At 43.3% G+C, this 21,894-nt stretch overlaps 1 protein-coding gene across 1 annotated transcript in view; it reads left to right on the top strand.

The window, feature by feature from the left end:
- Nucleotides 1–12,942, top strand: part of pak1 (p21 protein (Cdc42/Rac)-activated kinase 1) — a 40,809-nt gene extending 27,867 nt beyond the window's left edge. The window contains exons 4-16 of the mRNA XM_084558752.1: nt 670–764; nt 1,565–1,712; nt 2,375–2,412; nt 3,261–3,374; nt 5,113–5,380; nt 7,507–7,570; nt 7,870–7,918; nt 8,569–8,681; nt 9,825–9,942; nt 10,051–10,150; nt 10,335–10,531; nt 10,678–10,815; nt 12,426–12,942. Coding sequence (XP_084414878.1) covers nt 670–764; nt 1,565–1,712; nt 2,375–2,412; nt 3,261–3,374; nt 5,113–5,380; nt 7,507–7,570; nt 7,870–7,918; nt 8,569–8,681; nt 9,825–9,942; nt 10,051–10,150; nt 10,335–10,531; nt 10,678–10,815; nt 12,426–12,512 — 1,529 coding nt within the window. The 3' untranslated portion in view covers nt 12,513–12,942. The remainder of the gene's footprint in view (nt 1–669; nt 765–1,564; nt 1,713–2,374; nt 2,413–3,260; nt 3,375–5,112; nt 5,381–7,506; nt 7,571–7,869; nt 7,919–8,568; nt 8,682–9,824; nt 9,943–10,050; nt 10,151–10,334; nt 10,532–10,677; nt 10,816–12,425) is intronic.
- The last annotated feature ends 8,952 nt before the right edge of the window (nt 12,943–21,894 follow it).

The raw sequence follows: 21,894 nt of genomic DNA, 5'->3' as shown, positions 1-21,894 counted from the left end.
TATAAGCATTTTCTTTTGTTTGTGAACTAAAACAACTTTAGTTAAACTAGAGCAACGAGCTCTGGTCGCCCCCTACCTGCTCCTGCTGGTTCTGCATTTAAATATTATTTTCAGATCATTATTATTTTTTTCACAAGCTGCAGTAAATCTCCTTTTTACATACACGTCCACACTCACAGATTACCCATGATGCTTTGCTTTGGAGGCTGTTGGTCATTGTCGGTCGTCCCAGGGGAATCTTTTGGAGTTATGAGTCCCGAGAGGATCCCCAACATATGGCGTCTCCTTTGTCGTCTTTCTCTTTCTGTATTTAAAAATCTAATTTTTTTCTAATTTTCTCTCCTTGAACTTCTATTTCTCCGTCTGCATTTCTACTTATTTTTTATTTATCTGTTTCTCTGAGGACTTAGGATCCTTTCAGGAATTTTAATGAACCTCGTCGTCTTTGTTTCTCCTCTTCAAGGGCTTTTAAAAAGACGGCGCATTCAGGATTTTCTGTTTAATTATTGAGTCGGCTCAGCTGACATCTCTGCTTCCCTTCTGCAGCCTTTTTTAGGACCAATTAAGGAATATATTTTTTTGCTATTTTTAAAATTATTGCAAGTTTGACAACTAGAATATAATGAAATAAATTTAATGTTTTTTTGTTCTTTTTTTTTTTTGATTCAGCGTACAAGAAGAAGGAGCGTCCAGAGATTTCTCTGCCGTCTGACTTTGAACACACCATCCATGTCGGCTTTGATGCTGTTACCGGGGAGTTTACTGTAAGTGTGTGATGAATGTGTGTGGTGTTGTGCATTTCTTCCTCCTGTGTGTGTGTGTGTAAAACTGTACCGTTGTTTGTGGTGCATATTTGTGCGTCTGCCGTGTTTACATGAGGTTTTAATTGCTAACCAAAGGACCCGTGTTCATCGCTGCGTGCAGAATGTGTGCGTGTGTGTGTGTTTGATACGGACACACACATTCTTTGGAAATGAACCTTTTTAAATAATCACATGAGACAAAGACGCCTTGTTTCTCAGACTCACTTGATCCACCTGACCAAGCTTTTAGCTGCGAGTTAAACCCTGCGTGTGTTTTTTTTATTAAGCTGTGGAGGCCAGACCCTTGGAGAATGCTAACCTTGTGGGGACATTTAGATTTTTTGAGGGTAAAGGTTTGTTGTATTTACTCAAATCAACACAAACCAAGTATAATTAAGACGACTCCCGATAGATGCATGAAGTGAGGGTTTAATGCCAGGGAAAGCTGAGACCTGAATAGCGACGGCGTGATGGAGTGATTGTGACAGATGAGTAGAAAGAGATAGAAAACAAGGAGATGTGACCCAGTTCAAATATGACAAGGCTTCACTGTTAGGACTCGTTAAGGGAGTGTGTGTCATTTTAAAAATGCCTGGATCGGCCCTGATACCGTTCAGGACATCCCTAGTCTGTATGTGTGTGTTCTTTACTGTAGCGTCTTGTATTGTCCAAAAGTTCATCATAAAGAAATAGTAAATGTGGTCATTAATTTGTAAAGTTAAGACTCTTTCTGTGTGTGTATGTGTGTGTGTGTCGTGCAGGGCATGCCGGAGCAGTGGGCCCGGCTGCTGCAGACGTCCAACATCACCAAGCTGGAGCAGAAGAAGAACCCTCAGGCCGTCCTCGACGTTTTAAAGTTCTACGACTCAAAAGAAACGGCAAACAGCCAGAAATACATGAGCTTCACAGGTACGTAGGCGACTTTACACCGATCAGCCGTGACATTATGACCTAAAAACAGCAAAAAAAACAAGCCCCGACTCCTCCAGAGCTCTGAAGGTGTGCTGTGGTATCTGGCTCCAAGATCCTTGATGCTCACGTGTCCATCGTAGGAGCTTTTGTTAGAGGTCAGAGGTCAGCATGGACACCCTGACTGGTCTGAGGGCCGCCGAGTCCTCTGACTCCGTTCTATCAGAACCAGCATCGACTTCTTCAGCAGAACCACACGGGTCAGACTCAGTGATCCATGGTCTATGACCCCTGTATCTGGTTCTTCTCCTTCCTTGGACCACTTTTGGTACCGACCACTGCAGACCACACACAGGAGATGCAGTTCTGGAGATTTTTGACGCAGTCGTCCTCGTCAAAGTTTCTCTAATCTTTCTGTTTGTCCATGTTTCCTGCTTCTAACATCAACTTTGAGGATAAAAGCATTCGTTCCCTGCTTTATCCCACCCACTGACAGCAGACATGAAAACCAGATATCCGTCAGTCAGTGGGTTTATATTCACGTCCCTCAGACTAAACCTAACCTTCACACTAAAATGTAAAGATTTACATCCTGGTTATATAAACACATGAGGTTTCCCTTTTCCTCGTTTCTCATGTTGTGTTTTTTCTTCTTCCTACAGATAAAAACACAGACGCCTTCACCTCGTCCACCACAACGGTACGACGGCCTCTCTTAATTTACTGGCTGAATACAAACCTCGTCTGATGTTAGCTGATTGTTAGCTGTTGCTGGTGGTTAAGCTAAGCTAAGCTAAGCTGATCATCTGCAGGTTGTTCTCATCAAGCTCAAGAAAGTGAATAAGCTTTTATCAGTTTCCACCTCAGGAAAAGACATGTTTCACTGTCTTTGAATAGATGTCTGAATCTTAAAATGTCTAAATATAAAAAGGTATATTATTTAGTATAAAGGAGCAGCAAGAAGAGAGACTTTATTGATGGAGCTAAAGTTTTAAATTCATTTTTAGAGTCACTAAATATCTGTGAAAGAAGCGAGGAAGCATTGTTTTTTGTCACAGTCTGAGTGTCTTTAAACTAAACCATGAAGGTGACAATAAATAGAAGGAGGGAGGACGATGGCACCCCTCTTCCTCTTCCTCTCCCTCTCTCGCCCTCTCCCTCTCTCTGCATTGTGAATCAGCATCTTTTCCTCCTTTCACCGTATTCCTGTCTCTGCAGCTTGGCCACCGGCCGAGCGTCAGGCTGTCAGAGACATAGAGGAGAAGAGAGGGACGCAGCAGAGATGAAGAGGAGGAAGTGTGACTATCGGCAGTGAGGAGGGAAGGGAGGGAAGGGAGGGAAGGGCGGGGGGTAGAAAAGGTGGAAAGAGCGAGGGAGGTTAAATTTAGAGAAAAAGAGCACAAGCCAAAGACAGGGAGGACATCGTCTCTGCAGGACGGGATGAGGACGTAACCGCAGGGAGCGATGATGGGTTTCGTGTCGCTGATCACTCAGGTGACGATGATGTCACTCAGGCCACGCCCTCTTTCTCCCTGTGACCTCACGCAGAGCTCCAAGGCCGTGTCGGAGACGCCCGCCATAGCGACCGTATCCGAGGATGAGGACGAAGACGAGGCCGAGCCGCCGCCGGTGATCGCCCCCCGACCAGAGCACACCAAATCGGTAGGGTCCCTCTGTCTCTGTCTCTGTCTCTGTACTAGTGAGGACCATAGCAGCCACACTGATGTCCCGACAAAGATGCCAAAACAACTGAACACACACACACACACACACCAGTGCTGCTGAGTTTGAGGCTGAGACACCTGGCCGTCCAGGTGAACTCTCTCCTGCTACTTAAAAAAACAAATGAAAACACAGAAACAGCTTGAAAGTCCTAAAAAAGTCGGGATATGAATTAAAGTCGAGGTTGTGAATGAAGTCCAAGTGTCAGATGAGAGTCTAGTACGATATATGATCAATAGTGGACAGTTTGGACAGGTAGGGAACACAAAACCAATAAAACAACTTCATAAAATTAGACAAATGAAGTCCTGAACCTGTTTGAGTGGAGCCTAATCAACACTAATTTGCAGCTACTTGAGTTTATAATTAAATCTAATCTTAGCAGTGAGCTGGAATAAACACTGATCTGAAGCTTCCTGCAGAACATCGCTGCCTAATATAGAACCAGCCGCTGTAATGAGTTATTATTATGTTTTAATGCTTTTACTTTGGCGGTACAGCGATAACAGGAAATGAAAACAGATCCATCTGCTAAACTGCCTCATCCCAACAAACAAACACATGTTCACTAACCTCCCACTGGCAAATTAAATGAGTTTAGATGATGTGTTGATTATGTCAGTGTTAGACTGTCTGCGTCGTGTCTAAACTTAGAGGCTGATGTCCCAGATGATGTCCAGGTAGTTGTCCTTCATTAGATGTCTCATCCCCCCCTCCCTCTCCCATTCATCTTTAAACGGAGCCTTCTCTGCTTCTCTAATGAGGCCACAAAGACGCCAGTGTGTCTGTTTGATTGTGTGTGAGTCACATGGGAAACCGAGTTTTCTTTATTTAGAAACAGTTTTTGTGAAGAAACTCTGTCCTCTGTGTTTATTGTATAAAAGAAAAATAATGTTCTTTCCTCTTACGGCACCACTTTTAAAATGCATCCTTCCGTTATTTGGCTTTTACTAGAAGATTATATCACGGGCGACGCAGTGGTGTGGTGGTTAGCACTGATGCCTCACAGCAAGATGGTTCTGGGTTCGAATCCAGGCAGACTGGGGCCTGTCTCTTCCTCCCACCGTCCAAAGACATGCTAGTTAGGTTCATTGGTCTATGACTTTTCATTGACATAATGTATGATAATCCTAACTATAACCTTTAACCTTAAACCAGGTTTTAATCTTTTTAAAAGTTGTTGGGGCCCAGATAAACATGGGGGCCCCAACAACTTAATAAAAACCAGACCACACACTTGTTTTTATGTCCTTCTCTTTGTTGTCCTTTCTTTCTTTCTCTCTCTCTCTCTCACATTGTTGCTCCTCCGTCAGACACGCTGGCGGTCGACAGGCTGCCTCCATGGCACCACCGCCGCCGTTTCCATGGCGACGGGTCTCGGTGCACCTGACTCCCACCGTCGTCGCACACACAAAAACAAACTCTGAAACATATAAAACACACACTCCAGCAGACTCCACTGTGTGTGTGTGTTTTGTTTTGTTTTTATCTTTTCATCCCGACATCCCGGAGCGGGACTCGAACGTCTCATCAAGTCCAGTTTTACTTGTTAATTATTTAAACACATAATTCTTACAGTGACACTTGTTTACTACCTGCCTCAGTGAAAGTTTCAGTATTAGTGTGGACATGTTATGTTTTATTTTAATCATTTAACACGGTTCTGTTTATGTTTCAGATATACACTCGCTCTGTGATCGAGCCTCTTCCTCCACCTCCCACCAAAGATGCTGCGACATCACCCATCACCCTACCGACTGCCACCGCCACCGCCACCGCCGCTTCTGCTGCCGCCGCCGCCGCCGCCGTCACACCTGCCCCGCCTGCAGACGCCGCTCCGGGCAGCCCTCCCAGCGCGAGCCCCGCCCCTGGGCCCTCTCTGCCCCGCCCACAGGACAAAACCAGGAAGAAGAAGATGTCTGATGAGGAGATCCTGGAGAAACTACGTAAGGCTAATTTATTCACAACACCAAGAATTAAGATTATGTTCTCTTTAAATCTTTCTACAGGTAATTTAAGGTGTTTATTAGGATAAATGTGACCCTGAGCTCTGCGTCGTCGATATCACATAAAACGAGTGTCTGACCTCTTTAGCAAAGCTTTACCTGCACAGCCCTGTGTTTATGTCCTGTGATTTATTTCATCTATTAATAGAGGTTGTTCTACCTGCAGTAGAATGAGGCCAGAGTCTCCACCAGTTAATTTTAGTCTCATTTACACTTTGAGTGGAACAGGCGCTTTCATCACTTCTATGTGCGCTCACAGTTTCTCTGGTTTATTCTTGGCTCAAGTCAAGCTGGCAGCGATTACAGCAGTTATTTAATATTTTATTATGTTTAACAAACTCATGATACTTTTTAATCTCGATTAATCGTATTATTTACATGAATAGTTCCCAAAGTAATCACCTGACGGTTCTGCATCCTCCAGAACAACAATAATAAATAAAGTAGACAGAATAAATCTTGTTCTGACTGTGTAAATGCTGCGTCCAGTGTGTGTCCTGGTGTGTTTGTAACCGTTTAATCAATAAAAGCCTGTATATGTTTTTTAAAACATGCCCCACGCCCGTCCAGATGTGCTCAGGTCTCCCTCTGCTGGTAAGACCAGGAAACTGTCTGTCTGTCCATCTGTTTGATTGACAGACCTGAGACCCTTTGCCCCGCCCCCCTCTGTTCAGTCCTCACATCTGATTGGTCGTTGTCTCTGTCCATCATCTCAGACAGAGTTACTCCAAGTTTTGACCTTTAATCACTTTCCTGCTGTGGACTCTGATTACTGATTGGCAGACGGAGCTGCCCTCCTTTCTCTCTTTCTTTCTTTCTCTCTTTCTTTCTTTCTTTCTTTCTTTCTTTCTTTCTTTCTTTCTCTTCACATCCTTCCACCATTAACTAACGTTCATTGTTTCTTTCAGTTGTTTATTTTTTGTCTCTATATAAATCCTTCCAGCAATAACTCTTTCTTTCTTTCTTTCTTGTTTTCTTTATCCTTCTTCCTTTCTTCCTCTCTGTTTTGTCCATTTCTCATTCCTTCCTGTTTTCCATCTCTTTCTCCTCCTCCTCCATCTCCATCTCTTTCTCCTCCTCCTCCTCCCTCTCTTTCCACCTCCTTCTCCTCCCCCTCCCTCTCCCTCCATCTCTCTCTCTCCTCCTTCTCCTCCCCCTCCCTCTCCCTCCATCTCTCTCTCTCCTCCTTCTCCTCCTCCTCCCTCTCTCTCCATCTCTTTCCCCTCCTCCCTCTCTCTCCTCCTCCTCCTCCTCCTCCTTCTCCTCCTCCCTCTCTCTCCATCTCTTTCTCCCATGCCTGTCCATCTCCATCTCTTTCTCCTCCTCCTCCTCCCTCTCTCTCCCTCTCTCTCCTTCTCCTCCCTCTCTCTCCATCTCTCCTCCTCCTCCTCCTCCTCCCTCTCTTTCCATCTCTTTCTCCTCCTCCTCCTCCCTCCCTCTCTCTCCTCCTCCTCCATCTCTCTCCAACTCCTCCTCCTGCCTCTCTCTCCATCTCTTCCTCCTCCTCCTCCTCCTCCTCCTCCTCCTCCTCTCTCCTCCTCCTCCCCCTCTCTCCTCCTCCTCCTCCTCCTCCCTCTCTCTCCTCCCTCTCTCTCCTCCTCCTCCTCCTCCTCCCTCTCTCTCCATCTCTCTCCGTCCTTCTCCTCCTCCTCCTCCCTCTCTCTCCATCTCTCTCTCCTCCTCCTCCCCCTCTCTCCATCCTCTTCATCCTCCTCCTCCTCTTCCTCCCTCTCTCTCCTCCTCCTCCTCCTCCCTCTCTCTCCACCTCTTTCTCCCAGTCAGCATGCTGCATTGAGTGTGATGAACATAGCGTAGGATCAGAATGGATAGAAACTCTCTGACTCTTCTATTCATTCAGACTCAAGTCAAGTCCACGTTTAAACCTTTCAGCTTCTCGTTTTACTGCCTCTTTCAGATCTGAACTTGTTGTGTTTGTCGTTTCTCTCTCTCTCTCTCTCTCTCTCTCTCTCTCTCTCTCTCTCTCTCTCTCTCTCTCTCTCTCTCTCTCTCTCTCTCTCTCTCTCTCTCTCTCTCTCTCTCTCTTTCTCTTTCTTTCTTTAACTCAGGGACCATCGTGAGTGTCGGAGACCCCAAGAAGAAATATACGCGCTTTGAGAAGATCGGACAGGGGTGAGTGTCCCGTTACCTTCACACAGTGTTTCCTTTACTCCTCCTGGTGTGATGAGGAGCGCTGTCCGTGGTGCTGGTGAAAAAACAATGACAAGAAAGAAAGAAGGAAGGAAAGAGAAAGCAACAAACAATAAAGAAATAAAGTAAGAAAAAATAATACAAGAAAGAAGGACAAGGCAAAAGGGGTGAATTCATCTTAACTAATAAATCTTCTCCTGTTTGACCGAATCTTTTCCTAAAGAGACCGATCAGAACTAAACCTCCTGCTGTAAATGTTTTAACTCTGTCTTTGTTTTCAGGGCGTCTGGGACGGTGTACACGGCTATAGACATCGCCACCGGACAGGAGGTAGATTTCACATTTTCATTTATAACATTTATTGATAATGATAAGGTGGAAGTCCTGTTAGTAGCGTTTGAGATGTCTTTGAATTAAGCTGCTTGCTGCTGTAAATCCAACCAGAACACAAGTTATTTCTCTTTTACATCAACAGGAGACGTACATTTAATTATGTGGTGACTGAATAGAGACGTTAAGATCAGTTACAGTTACATGGACACTTCCTGAAGCCAGAGAGGAAGCTTAATGTTTAAATGTTTACTGAAAGGCCAGAATCTGTAGACGCTTTAAAGGATAAGCGGATGCTGAAGTGACTCATAAAGGATTTAAACTGCACATTCTAGGGACTAATCAAGTTGAAACTTGAAGCAGGAAGTTGAAAACCTCCACGCAGAGCCTTTAATCGGGTAAAATGGAGCAGCGTCTGGAGGGAAGAGAGCTGGAGGTTCAGCTGGAGTTTGAACAGCGACGATATAATGGAGTAACTGGATTTGAGTCTGGTTTCATTTACTGAGACTTCCAGGTTCATTCTAAAGCAGCTCGTCTCGTCCGTCACACTAATCCTCGTCAGTTTCACTCTCTGAGGATTAGTCTGTGAGCCTCCACCGGCTCGTCACATTTTCTTGTAGTAAGCGTTTCCTTTATTCTCTCCGTCACAGGTCGCCATTAAACAGATGAATCTGCAGCAGCAGCCCAAGAAGGAGCTGATCATCAATGAGATTCTGGTGATGAGGGAAAACAAGAACCCCAACATAGTCAACTACCTGGACAGGTGAGACCACCAGTATCAGACACTGGATTTATTGAAGCAGCGCTGGTTTTTAATACAGTGCTGTACACAGAGCAGCCATAACATTATGACCACTGACTGGTTATGTGATTATCAGTGAGAACGTTATATCAGGGAGCAAGTTCCTTAAAGTTGATTTTAGAAGCAGGAAAAATGTTCAAGTGGAATGATTAAGAGACTTTTAGAGGACTGGGTGAGAACATCTCCAAAACTACAGCTGTTGTGGGATGGTCCTGGTCTGTAGTTGTCAGTAGCTATTAGAGGAACAGGAAAAAGAAAAGGAGGAAGGAGGAGAAGAAAGAGGAGGAGCAGGAAGAGGATAAGGAAGAAGAGAAGGAGAAAGTGAAGAAAGAGGAGGAGGAGGAGGAGGAGCAAGAAGAAAAGAAGGAGGAATAAAATTCTATTTTTCAATTCAGTTTAATTTATATAGCGTCAATAACTATAGATATTGTCTCAAGACGCTTTACAACGTCTGGCCTGAAACCCCCAGAGCAAACATGAATGCGATGGCAAGAAAAAAAACTCCCAGGATGAAGAGGAGAAGGAGGAATACAAGAAAGAGAAGGAGGAAGAGGAGTCCTCCAGGCCTTTGTCCATTCAGGCTGTTTTGGAGGCAGAAGGAGGATCTACACAATAATGGTCATAATGTTGTGGCTGATCAATGAACTAAACATTCCCGTTAGTCTTGGAGGCACTGAGCTGTGATGAGGGGCTGTCCGGTTGCCTTGGCAACAGCTGGACATGTATGTGGAAGGTAGTGAAAGAATGGTTACCGTAGTTACCCGTCTGCGTTGAGGAGCACATGCGAGGCCGGTGATAACACTGTCATCGCCGTGGAAACAACATTTTCCATGTGGCTGATTTACTGTGTGTGTGTGTGTCTGTGTGTGTCTGTGTGTGTCTGTGTGTGTCTGTGTGTGTCTGTGTGTGTCGGTGTGTGTCGGTGTGTGTCTGTGTGTGTCGGTGTGTGTCTGTGTGTGTGAGAGCTTGTGTTGCTCATTTTGTGAGGACGTAAATCCGTTCAGAGCGTCTCATTGTGGGGACGAAAACATAAAAACGCCACGGACAGAAGTACAAATATCAACCACGGTAAAACAAGTGATAATTTATTTCCGGTTGCCTTAGTTACCTGGTGGGGGACGAGCTGTGGGTGGTGATGGAGTACCTGGCCGGAGGTTCGCTGACCGATGTCGTCACGGAAACCTGCATGGATGAAGCTCAGATAGCTGCTGTCTGCAGAGAGGTGAGAGGACACGTCTGTCTTTTATATTTTATATTTAAAACCTGCTTGTGTTAGTTTACGGTGTGAACGAGGAATTCTTTGTGACACGTCTTCTGTTTGTCCGTCCAGTGTCTCCAGGCGCTGGAGTTCCTCCACTCCAACCAGGTGATCCATCGAGACATCAAGAGTGACAACATCCTGCTGGGCATGGACGGCTCTGTCAAACTCAGTCAGTCAACATCACCTCACTCTTTCACCTCTTTCCTTTCAATGCATTTATTATTATTTATTAATCTGCTGAAAACATTCACAGAACCCCTTAAATACGTCGCAGAACTGTGCCGACGATGTCTTGATTTCTTTTGGTTCATTATATTTGAGACTAACTCCGTCCTCTCTCTTCCTCCTCACAGCTGACTTTGGGTTCTGCGCTCAGATCACTCCAGAGCAGAGCAAACGCAGCACCATGGTCGGGACTCCCTACTGGATGGCTCCCGAAGTCGTGACCCGTAAAGCCTACGGCCCCAAAGTGGACATCTGGTCCCTGGGGATCATGGCGATAGAGATGGTGGAGGGGGAGCCGCCGTACCTGAATGAAAACCCACTCAGGGTGAGTGGCTTCATTTATCAGACTGATAAGAAAAACTGAGACCGGTGTCGTTTTTAAAAGCACCACTGGATGGCACCAAAGCATTTCCTGATCCTGCTCACGGTGGCGTAAACTGACATGTCCACTTTATGTGGGGTTTTTTTTAGGCGCTGTATCTCATAGCAACCAACGGGACTCCGGAGCTTCAGAACCCGGAGAAGCTGTCGACGACATTCAGAGACTTCCTGAACCGATGTCTGGAGATGGACGTGGAGAAGAGAGGCTCGGCTAAAGAGCTGCTGCAGGTACAAAACACACAACAGAGGAGGAGGAGGAGGAGGAGGAGGAGGAGGAGGAGGAGGAGGAGGAGGAGGAGGGTGAATCCAGGAGGAGAACAGGACGTCCCCAAAAACAGATAGAAATCCAGCTATTAAAATGTTCCAGCTCAAAGACCCTGGACAATAACTCTCTTCTAAATCAGCTGCTTTTAATTTATTTAGATGGTTTTGTTTATAGTCACATCTTAGCTTATAACACTTTATGTTTTTATTAAAATAATAATATTTTAGGGCTGAAAGAGTCAAAATAACTGGGCAAATACTCTGACGTACACATTAAATATTGTTTTAAGCTCAAACGTTTATATATACTTTCAATTTTAGAGGCACTAATCTGTAAAGTAAAAATTAAAAAGAGTAGAACAAATCAGCATGAAAGGGAAATACTTAAATATATTATTTAGTTTCTGTGTATTTAAATACTTAATAAACAAAACAAAATCTTGAATCTTAAAGAACTCTAATCTGTTTAGTTTCACTCCTCGAGGCGTCGTGTGTCAGACGTTGATGTTAGAAACAGAAATGTGACGTCTGCGTATTTCTGTTTTCAGCTGAATACCCGTTAACTCCTCCGTCTGTTTCCTGGAGCCCTCAGATTAGTTTTAAAACGTCCAGCATCTCTCTACACCTACGTGACTGTCCGCTCTCAGACGGGGCGGTCGGACAGTCACGTAGGTGTAGAGAGATGCTGGAGGCGGAACTGAGAATTAAACCAGAGTTGTGTAACTGTACGATGACTCAGAGGTGAAACTGGGAAGAATTCACTGTAATTACTGCCTCGTATGAGAGACCTTGTTCTCTGAGGTAAATGTTAATTGAAGAGTGTGGAAGGGAGAGTTACATAAGACGTCTACAGGGTTATCCAGGACTGAACACATTAAATATCGCAGAAGTCAAAGAGTTTGTTGCTTTTTCTAAAAAGAAACTAACAGAAACAAAGAAAACTGTACTTTTAGGGTTTGTTCAGATCTAAAAGACTGGTGAGGTTTAAATAGGAACATCTGAACGGATGTTTTAGGGTTTTCAGATGAACAGCAAATCAGATTTAAGGAAGAAACTAAAAAGGAGAAAAGACGACGCAGAGCTACATCCAGGAAGAATATAAGCGCAGTTTTTATTTTTCATCCTTTCATTATGTTTTTGCATTTTCTACAGCTGTCTTAGCTTGCTAACTGTTAGCCTTGAGGCTTCTAGATGCTAACTGTTAGCTAGCGGTGGTGTGCTCATGACTTCATGTGATGCATCAACATGGCCACCAGGTAGAAACAATGATCTCTGGACTACAGAATAGTCACAGCATGTAATATACGAATATGAATATATAAATTATATAAAATATAAATAAGAATCAAAGAAGAGGAAGATGTTTAACTAAATTCTAAATTAAAAGCATTAGATTCAAATACACTTAAACAGAGCAGCTCTCAAACTGAACTAAACACCAGAGAATAAAGAGTAAAGACATTTTTGGAAGTTTCTTTTTTTTTAACTGAAATATTTCCTTCTTTCCTCCCTTTCCTCTTTCTCGTTCCTCCTCCCCCGTCATCTCCCCTCCTCCCCCTCTCTTCCTCCCTCAGCATCAGTTCCTGAAGATGGCGAAGCCTCTCTCCAGTCTGACTCCTCTCATCATCGCGGCCAAAGAAGCAGCCAAGAACAACCGCTAGCCGCGACCTTTGCACTCCTCGTTTTTGTCTGTCGGTGTCGGTCATCCCTCCTGGACGGTGGTGATGTCCGCCGGCTGGGTTTGAATGCCTCCCATCTCCTTCCCCCTTCTTCTTCTTCTTTCTTTCCGTTACCACTCCCTCCCTCCCTTTGACCCTCGTTGCCCCCCACCTGCCCCCCGCCCACAGGGAGGAAGAGGGGAAGTTATTCCTTTTGACGCTCCACTGGATTGGGACAGGAAGTACCTGACATCAGTGATCGATCCAGTGATGTCTTCGCCTCCATCTTAGCTGAGACAAACAACTCAGCGTGGGAGACTTCCTGAACAGAGCCCAAAGACTCATGGGAGTTTTTTTGTTTGTTTTTCACCCCGGACCACAACAGCCAACCAGCATCCTCTGACTTTATCGTCCATCTATTGACCGTTTTATTCAATTCATCATCGTCTGAAAAGTGCATTCAGTTCATTTAAATCAGGTTTTCTTTCTGTCTGAGTGACATGGGGAGGGAGGTGGGGTTAGGGTGGGGGGTGTTGGGTTATTGATTCATTTGATTGTAGCGTTACCTTGTGTAGTTTCTGACACGGAGCAGGTGAGGTTTGGTACTTTGTCGTGTCTGCAGTGTGAGCTGTGAGTTAGGTTGTTAATATTAATTATAACGAGGAAACACTGGTTCGTCCCGGAGCCGCAGACAGACCGACGGAGGCGTCTGCAGGGCTCCAAGTCAGACTCATGGTACAGGTTTAATTCCTTTCTTGTTCAACTTTCTCACTGGTGTTAAAAGATGCAGAGATCTGAGAGGATGAAGAGGATGAAGAGGAGTCAGAGCAGCAGAATCAGATTTACTTCACAGTGCAACTCATGTTTGTTTTGCTAGCAGCTCAGGAAAGATTTCCTCTTTCTAATTCCCCAAACCCCAAACATGCAGCAACAAACACCTAGACATCTCCTTTATTAGACCGTCTAATCAGGAACTGGGTTTTTACATCTTTTACCGTCTCAGTCTTCAGTTTCCAGCAGCTGTCGAACCAGTGCAGAGAAACCAAACAGGAGACAACCACATGAAACGTGAATATTTTTATTTGGTTTTAACTCTGAACTTCCTGCGAACTGCATGAGCCCTAAAAGAAGAATTTAAGTCAAGAAGATAACACTTACGGTTTCATTTGAAGTTAAAAGCTGCACAGCTGTGTGACAGATAAAATAAGAGGATCGGCGTTTAAAGGAACTCCGTCTGCGGCTCTGGGACTTCACCGTCTGCAGGTTCGACGCTGAGACTGTGAGGGAGAGAATGTGCATGTCAACGACCTTTTGTATTTTTATTTTAAATGGTACGTTTAAGATCGAGAGAGAAGAAAACAAAAAACAAAATGATAATAATAATGAGTTGTAATGATGCTGAACGTGACGATCCATGAAGGACAAGAAGGACAGATCGTATCTTAATCCTATTTTCAGAAGAATGACGCAAACAGATGATGGTACGATGTTTTTTTCTGCAGGACTCCTCTGAACATAAGGTGTATATTTTACAAGCAAGAAAAAGAAAAAATAACTGTGTTTAAAAAAAAAAAAAAGAGACAACAATCAGTTTACACGCTTGCTCTGTTTTTTTATAACTGATCAATGCCAGATGATGTTTGTTTTTTGGTTTTGGATTTTACTGAGGATTTGTTTTGGAAAGTTTTTATTCCAGGTCTGAATCCTGTAAGAGCCAAAGTTTCCATCACGATTAAGAAACATTTCCAAGACATCTGCTCAAAACCGTGCTCTGTCTTTTTTTTATTGTTATCGTAGTGTTAACGTACCTCTGGCCTTAAACTGTTCCAAAGGTGCAAGACTACTTTTGTACGAGTCTGAAGGCAAAGACACACGGCAACATTTTGAGGCAACGGCTGCTAATAATTATCATCTGCAGATTCATTTTCAATAACTCTGCCTGACTCAGTTCAGAATATGAGTCTGGTAACATTTGGATTTCATTGTGGGGAGAGTTTCTACCAATACGAAGAACAAATATACCTCTACATCAACTGGATAGTCCTTCAATGAATCAGAGACATTTAGTTTTAAACAAATTTAAGTCCACGGTGCTCAGCTGACATTTATGACTGTTACTCTTCTGTCCATCACCACATGAAGCCCCGCCCCCAAATGATTTGATTGGCTTGGAAGATCTTTGCAGGAGCAGAATCAGTTCCCAAGAGAAAGACTCCAGATAAACTTTCTGCTGCAAAGATTTTGTGAGAAATAAATCTTGTACTGCAAGGACAAAATTGTAATAAAATCCCACATTAATGATCTTAGATGTGAGCAGTCTCCGCTGATGTGTCTTTGAGCAAGGCATTGAAGCAAACAGCCGTTGTAAAACTTGTATAAAAGGTGTTTAAACTGCCTCAAACTGCTGCCGCTGTGTGTTTGTGTGTCCTGGTCTGAATCCCTAACAAACATCTGCTGTCTGGTGGTTTCTGGAGGCAGAATTGACTGAAATCCAGGTGAACGCTGGTGTTGTTAAATAAATCAGAGAGAAGACTGAAGGAAAACAACAGGAATGACACTTCAAAACTAAACCTTGACGAAGTGGTGTCGATGATTTATTCTCCTCTTTGCTGATGATGCTGCAGCCTTTAATGAGTTCGTCCTCCGAGCTAAACCTTTTTAGTTTTTTATTCTGTCTTTAAAGAAATCACCTACTTCCTGTTTCTCTCACTCCTTTTAAAGACTGAACATTAATAACAACACACTGAGTTTGTTCCGTTTGGATTAAACATTTGATGTCGTAAATCGGTTTGAAGACAGTTTCCGTCACATTTAGCTGTAAAACATCTCAGTCAAGGTTTCTACTCCAGATTTCAGACCTTTTTCTTGTGTGTGTCTGAGCTCAGAGATGATTGAGATCTGTCCATCATCATCATCATCGTTGTCTCTGAGCGTTTTACTCCTGCCAAGAGAAACTACTGTTGCTTAAACTTAAATATTCAGCCTCGATGAGCTCCAGACTATTAAGAACTTTGATAAGACTAATCATTTAGCAGTTCAAAGTAGCTTAGAGGGGGGATTCAAACTTGGTACAGTCCAGTGTTTATGAGGACCTGGTTCAGAGCGAGAAGGTCAGATGAAGTCTTCACCCCTCCGGTGTATCAGAGCCATAATTTATCTGTTTATAAGTCATTTTGATTTATGAAAAAAAATAAAAGTAGAGAAAAACTGAAAACGTGTTCTGTGTTTATTTCAAACTGGATAACGACGGGCCTGGGTTGTTGTTGGGTTAGGATGGTCAAAGCTTCTACCAGCGGTCAGTCAGGAGGTTTATGATCCGCTGGCAGGTGGAGGCTGATGTGGTTGGAAGGATGGAGTCGGGACGCAGAGCTAAAATCAACAAACAGGATCCTCGCATTGATCCCTGGGCGAAGTAACAACCATCGACTTATGTTCCATGTAGGAAAACAGCAGGAGGTCCAGCAGGGGTCCTGTGGTGTCCTTCAGGGCTTGTTTACAGCAACTAGAGGCACGAGGAAGGAACATGTGCTCCACTGATGTGACCTTGAATACAGGCGAGATGTTCCTGTGAATACGAAGGTGCAGCACAAAGAGGATAATACCTCCTCTGCTGCCTTTGTCTCTGCGGTGCAGCGATAAATGACTGTTATTACGACCAGTTTCCATCTCAGCAACAGAGGAAATCACATAATCTGAGTGTTTTGTTCCCCCATGCCTACTAAAGCTGCTCTGTATTTCACAGCAGAGATTATCCCGGCTCTCGTGGCACCTTCTGTTTCTTTCCTACCTGAGAAAGGAAAGTGATGGGTCTTCTTTGCAGGGATGGTATCTTTATCCTTTTTTGAGTCTGGTCCTGCATTCGTTCTGCTCTGCTGCTTTTCTTTTATTCTCCACCTTTTAATCCCAACCTTCCCCCCTTAAATGGGTGATGGTCTGACGGTTCTGTGAATATCTATGAATAAATGTCCTTAGAAGTCAAAGAAAAACATGCTTCTTGTTACGATCCGGCTCAAGAGGCGCAACATAAAGAGGAGATCGAGTGCGATAGAATTACAAAAATAAGGGTTTATTTCATTCAAAAGAAAACAAAAAGCTGACAGGCCAGACATAGTGAGCTTCTGCAGCTGAAAGGTGATCCTCCTAGGCCCTTTATTGAGATTAAACACAAGCCAGTGGAGGTGCAGAGGGGCGTAACACTCTTCATAACTCATTCTGACTAATTTATTTGAACATTAAAGCATCCAGTAGCACAGTAGTTCGTGGTGCTGGCTGAAGTAAATGGGGCACAGTGTTACACCTGATGCTGATAAGTGAAATAATAAGGATTTATTTTATTTATAACATGGTTTCCTAACAGTCCAGAAAACTCTAAAGCCTCTCTCTGAGTCAATTATGTAAACTGCTGTTCTTCGGCTGCAGGAAGGAGCTTAAATCCGTCTGGAAGTGACGGCCGCCTGCAGCCGTGAAATCAGATCTCACTTACTTTTCTTCTTTCTCATTTAATTAAAATTGGTAATTATTGTTTTGCTGGATGAGCTCCGCTTTCATCTCAAGGCTGATGGAGAATGAGATTTTGGTAGCAGTGGGGTTGTATCTCTGGCCCCTGCAGTGGATTCAGCCCGGCTTGTTGCATAATGTTAAACTTTCATTAATGCTTCAGTTGAGTGAACTCAGACGTGCCGGCTGTGAATCTGAGCCCACATCTACTCGTGCATGGCAGCAGCTGACACGTGCAGACGGCCGATTAGACGATGATGGTTTATTTCATGTGATCAAGTCAGTTTTAGTTCGAGTATGAAGTCTGCAAAATCACTGCAGATTTTATCTTGAGGTTCTTGAGGCTGTTAAACTGACTGATTTTGGGAAATTATGCATATTTTAGAACAAGCTACAGTTCAACAGTTCAACAAACCACAGCCTCAACAATGAAAACACAGTCCAATCGGCTGAAACAGGCCAGTAATCAAACTGATTTAAGGGCTACTTCTAAAAATGTCAGACTGAAGTCTTATTATTTATAGATTTAAACCAAAGAAGTTTGTCTCAACTTGCCATCAAATAAAAATAATATCATTATAACAGCTTAAATTTACCTTAATGCTGCCAAAAAACAAGAACACATTACCCCAATTTTAGCAGCAATTCGTTGTCTCCCAGCTCGTTTCTGGATTCATTTTAAAAATGTTTTATTTGACTTTAAATGGGGTGGCACAGTGATGTGATGGTTAGCACTGATGCCTCACTGTAAGAAGGTTCTGGGTTCTAATCCATGGGCCGACTGGTTCCTTTCTGTGTGTAGTTTGCATGTTCTCCCTGTGTCTGCGTGGGTTCTCTCCAGGTTCTCCAGCTTCCTCCCACCGTCCAAAGACATGCTGGTTAGGTTCATTGGTGATTCTAAATTGACCGTAGGTGTGAGTGTGACAAGTGGTCACAGAAGATGAATGAGTGAATGAATGAATTTAAATGCATCCATGGCCTCGCTCCACACTGTCTGTCTGACCTTTCCGAAAAAAGGAAGTTGAGAGGCGACCGTGCCTTTCGGTCCCTGCCCCCAAACTGTGGAACTACTTGCCTTGGCACATCACACGCTGACTCACTTCTTCTTTTTAAATCCTTTCTTAAAACACAATTTTTCTCTTTTGCTTTCAATTCAGTTTGAGATGTTGGTTCTTATTGTTTTTATTAATTGTTTTATGATTTAATCCTGTTTCTAATTGCTCTATGTGTTTTATATATCCTCATGTCTGTGTACAGCTGTGTTGTGCTTTATAAATAAAGATTGATTGATTGAACTTCACCAACATCTAATTTGACATTTTGCGGGCGACCACTGGCAGACCATGTTCATAAATATATTCTGATCTATATCTGAACAAGTCTGAACAACTTTATCTTGGCCTGATCCTGGTTTCCACTGACTCCAAACCTGCACAATCTGTTGCCATGGAGACTGAGCCCTCGTTAATATTAAAAAACTCTACACTTTCTGCTCTGTTTCTTTGCCCTGCATTAAATGATCTCAGCGTCTCTCTCTCTCTCTCACACACACACACATGAAGCCACGTGTCTTCCTCTGGTGTTGCAGGGAGAAGAGTGATGAGGCCTTCTTTTACATTTTTTTATTTTTATTTTTTTGCTGAGGTTTGCGGAAAGAAGATGAACGACAGAGTGTGACGCATCGACGACAAGGACAAACAACACGGGAGGATGAGACTGAAACAAAAACAAGCCGGTGGGAAGAAAGGAGTGTGAAATGACAAAAAAAATAAATAAATAAAAGAGATGTGGGGGAAACATAAGGCAGGAAAGAAGTATTAAAGATGGCCGAAGAAGAAGTAAGACAATAAAATGTGCACAAGACAAGAAAATGCAATTAAAATTAGAAAAGGTTCTCAGATAAAAGTATGTTTAAAGTAAAGATTTAAAGGAGATGACAGAGACTGACTTAATTTGCATTAACTGTGGAAAACATGCAATTAATATTAATATTTTAATCTATACTGCATACATGCAGTGTTTTGTGTGTGTGTGGTTTTGATTTTATTAAATTCTGCATGGACTAACATCGTGGGGCCACATCTAGTTTAAAGGTTAAAATCTGCAGGTTTTATCATAAAGGTTATAATTAGGTTAGGGTTAAGGGTTATTAAATGCATTACGTCAGTGTATTATGTCAAAGACAGAAACCCAGGGTTGTGTATGTGCTGATGGAGGTCCCTCAGTGTTGCAGTGGAACCCCCCCTTCCCTCATTTTTATTGCTGCTCTTACGTAACAGCCTCCACTGCAGAGAAGGAGCACTGCAGAGGACGAACACACCGTCCAGTTTCCATCACTTCAGAGGACATGTATTCATTTCCTGAATGCTGGACCTTCATCCTAACCTCAAACAAAGTCTTCATATTAAATTTAATCACAGACGTGATGGTTTACTGGACATAAAAGGGAGACGAGTGTCCACAGCGTGAATGCAGGAATGAAAAGATGTCCTCACAACACCAGTAATGCTCACACATTAGTGGTAAGCATTTCTGATCTGTATCTGTTTACATCTTAATAATTCATTTAATGCTCAGATCGCTGCTCGGGCAGCGTGTTCAGCAAAAAGCTGTTCACGAGCTCATTAGTTAGATCTCTTTATTTGTCGTTACAGTGTTTTATTTGAAGATTTCCTTTTTTAATCACCATGTGAGTTGTCATAAAACTTATATATATAAATGCTTCTCATTGCTTTTATTCGCTGCTGGCTGCAGGATGATGTTGTCCTTATACATCTATAAGTTATATGTTAAAGTGGAAATAATATATCTAATGCAAAGCTAATAAAAGAGCAGCAGGACTTGGACAAGACTGCGACTGGACAAACATGTCCTAGATTTGTCTTAGATGTACAGTAATGAGTGTGAATGGTTGTCTGTCTCTCTGTGTTAGCCCTGTGATAGACTGGAGACATGTCCAGGATGTACCCCGCCTCTCACTCTGTGACAGCTGGGACAGGCACCAGCGCCCCGGCAACCTTCCAGAGGACAAGTGGTTTCAGAAAATGACCTGGTTTTGTTATCTTTGCACATATAATTTAGTTGTGGTCCAGGTTTTTGCGTTTCAGTTCTGATCAACATCTTCAACGTCAATGCTTTCATGACTGACTCTCACTGACTCTCTCTCAATAAATCCAATAAATCCTCGGTCCTGTCTTTTAACTACACTCTGTCAGATGTGGCTGCAGAGAGACGTAACACTTCACTGAAAGTATTTAATCAATAACTAATTTACCAAAGTCACACAATCATTTTTAATAGAGCTCATTGTTGGATGCAGCAGACACAAGTAAGGAAGCATCAGTGTCTTTATTTTACAGTCACTCACTGTAAAACTCCCGGGGTTATGAACTCTAAATTATTCTGTGTGAAAGCCTCATCTTTGTTTTGCTGCTCAAATTCCTCCTTAAAGCTCAGCTAACAGTGCAGCATGTGAGCGGAATTTAACGCTGCTCTTTTGTGAAGAGCACAACAGAGTATAGACAGACTCTGTTACACACCACATGTGGTCAGCTGGGATCTTAACATCCTCGTCTTTGATGAGGAAAGAGAAGGACAGATAAGATGACGGGGAGCGTGCAGTGAATAATAAATATTAGGACATAAAAAGATTTTTCATTTTAAGTCGAGGAGCAAAGTCACAGAGGAGAGGCTTCTCAGTCCTCTTCTGTTCTGTGTTCAGAATTCATTTCCATTCAATCTGGCAACAAAAACAAAGGTCATAATGTACATCAACACTTTCTTAATCAAGTTATGATCTTGTCTGTTTGTCTGTCCACCATGTAAAATATCTCCACAGTATGGAAAGCCATTACAATAGGCACCCATAGTCATGGTACCCAGAGGATGAATCCTACCAACTTTGGTAATACTTCTCTTTTGAGGTACACAGATAAGCCGTAACATTATGACCAGGTGAACTGAATAACTGATTATCTGGTTACCATGGCTCCTCTCAGTGGGTGGGATATATCAGGCAGCAAGTTGAACATTTTGTCCTCAAAGTCGATGTTAGAAGCAGGAAAAATGTTCAAGTGGAAGAATTTGAGAGACTTTGATGAAACCGTGACGTCTAGACTACTGGATCAGAACTTCTAAAGAACTGCAGCTCTTGTGGGTTGTTCCTGGTCTGCAGAGGTCAGTAGCTATCAACAGTGGTCTAATAACGGAGAAGAGGTGCTCATGTGGTGTCCTAACGTGACATAATAGCCTGAAATCCGACTAAAAGACAACACAGACGAGAAGTGCCCTAAATGCTCAGGGAAATATGAATCTGAACATGTTGTGCAACCTCCTTCTGCTGAGGAGGATTGTGTAACACAGCAGGAAGCGCCAGAACAGATTGTAAATGGACCTGGAGGAGAAAGTTTTGTTGTTTCCTAGTCTGGAGCTGTTTACTGCATCCTCATACGAGAGACAATCCTGCTCCAGGTGAGCAGCTCTGAGCCTGACAGCAGCAGACTGTGGGCAGACGGAGCAGCTCGCAGCGGTGACATGTGACTAATGAACAGAGAGAAGGAACATGTTCTTCATTAAAGGTTAAACTATTGACAGACAGCAGGTAAAAAAAAAAACAACGCTCAAATATCAACACACACAAAGTCTCTGGGGTCTCCCCCACACACACACACACACACACACATCCTCTCTCCGCTATGCAACTCCTAGGCAGAGCATTGCCATGGCGACACGGTGAATCATAAATGCAATGAATCTGGTCAACAAGGCTTGGGTCGTCACGGTAACAGCATTACAGCGACCTGTACAAAAGGAAACGCCTCCCACATGAGGAAATGGCTTCATTAGAGAGTATGGGTGATAAAAAACATCTGTTAGGCTGAGACGAAGA

Source organism: Chelon labrosus (assembly GCF_963514085.1).
Source record: "Chelon labrosus genome assembly, chromosome: 13".
Lineage (NCBI taxonomy): Eukaryota > Metazoa > Chordata > Actinopteri > Mugiliformes > Mugilidae > Chelon > Chelon labrosus.
Note: the sequence above shows the minus strand (reverse complement) of the source record. Positions and strands in the feature narration are given on the sequence as shown.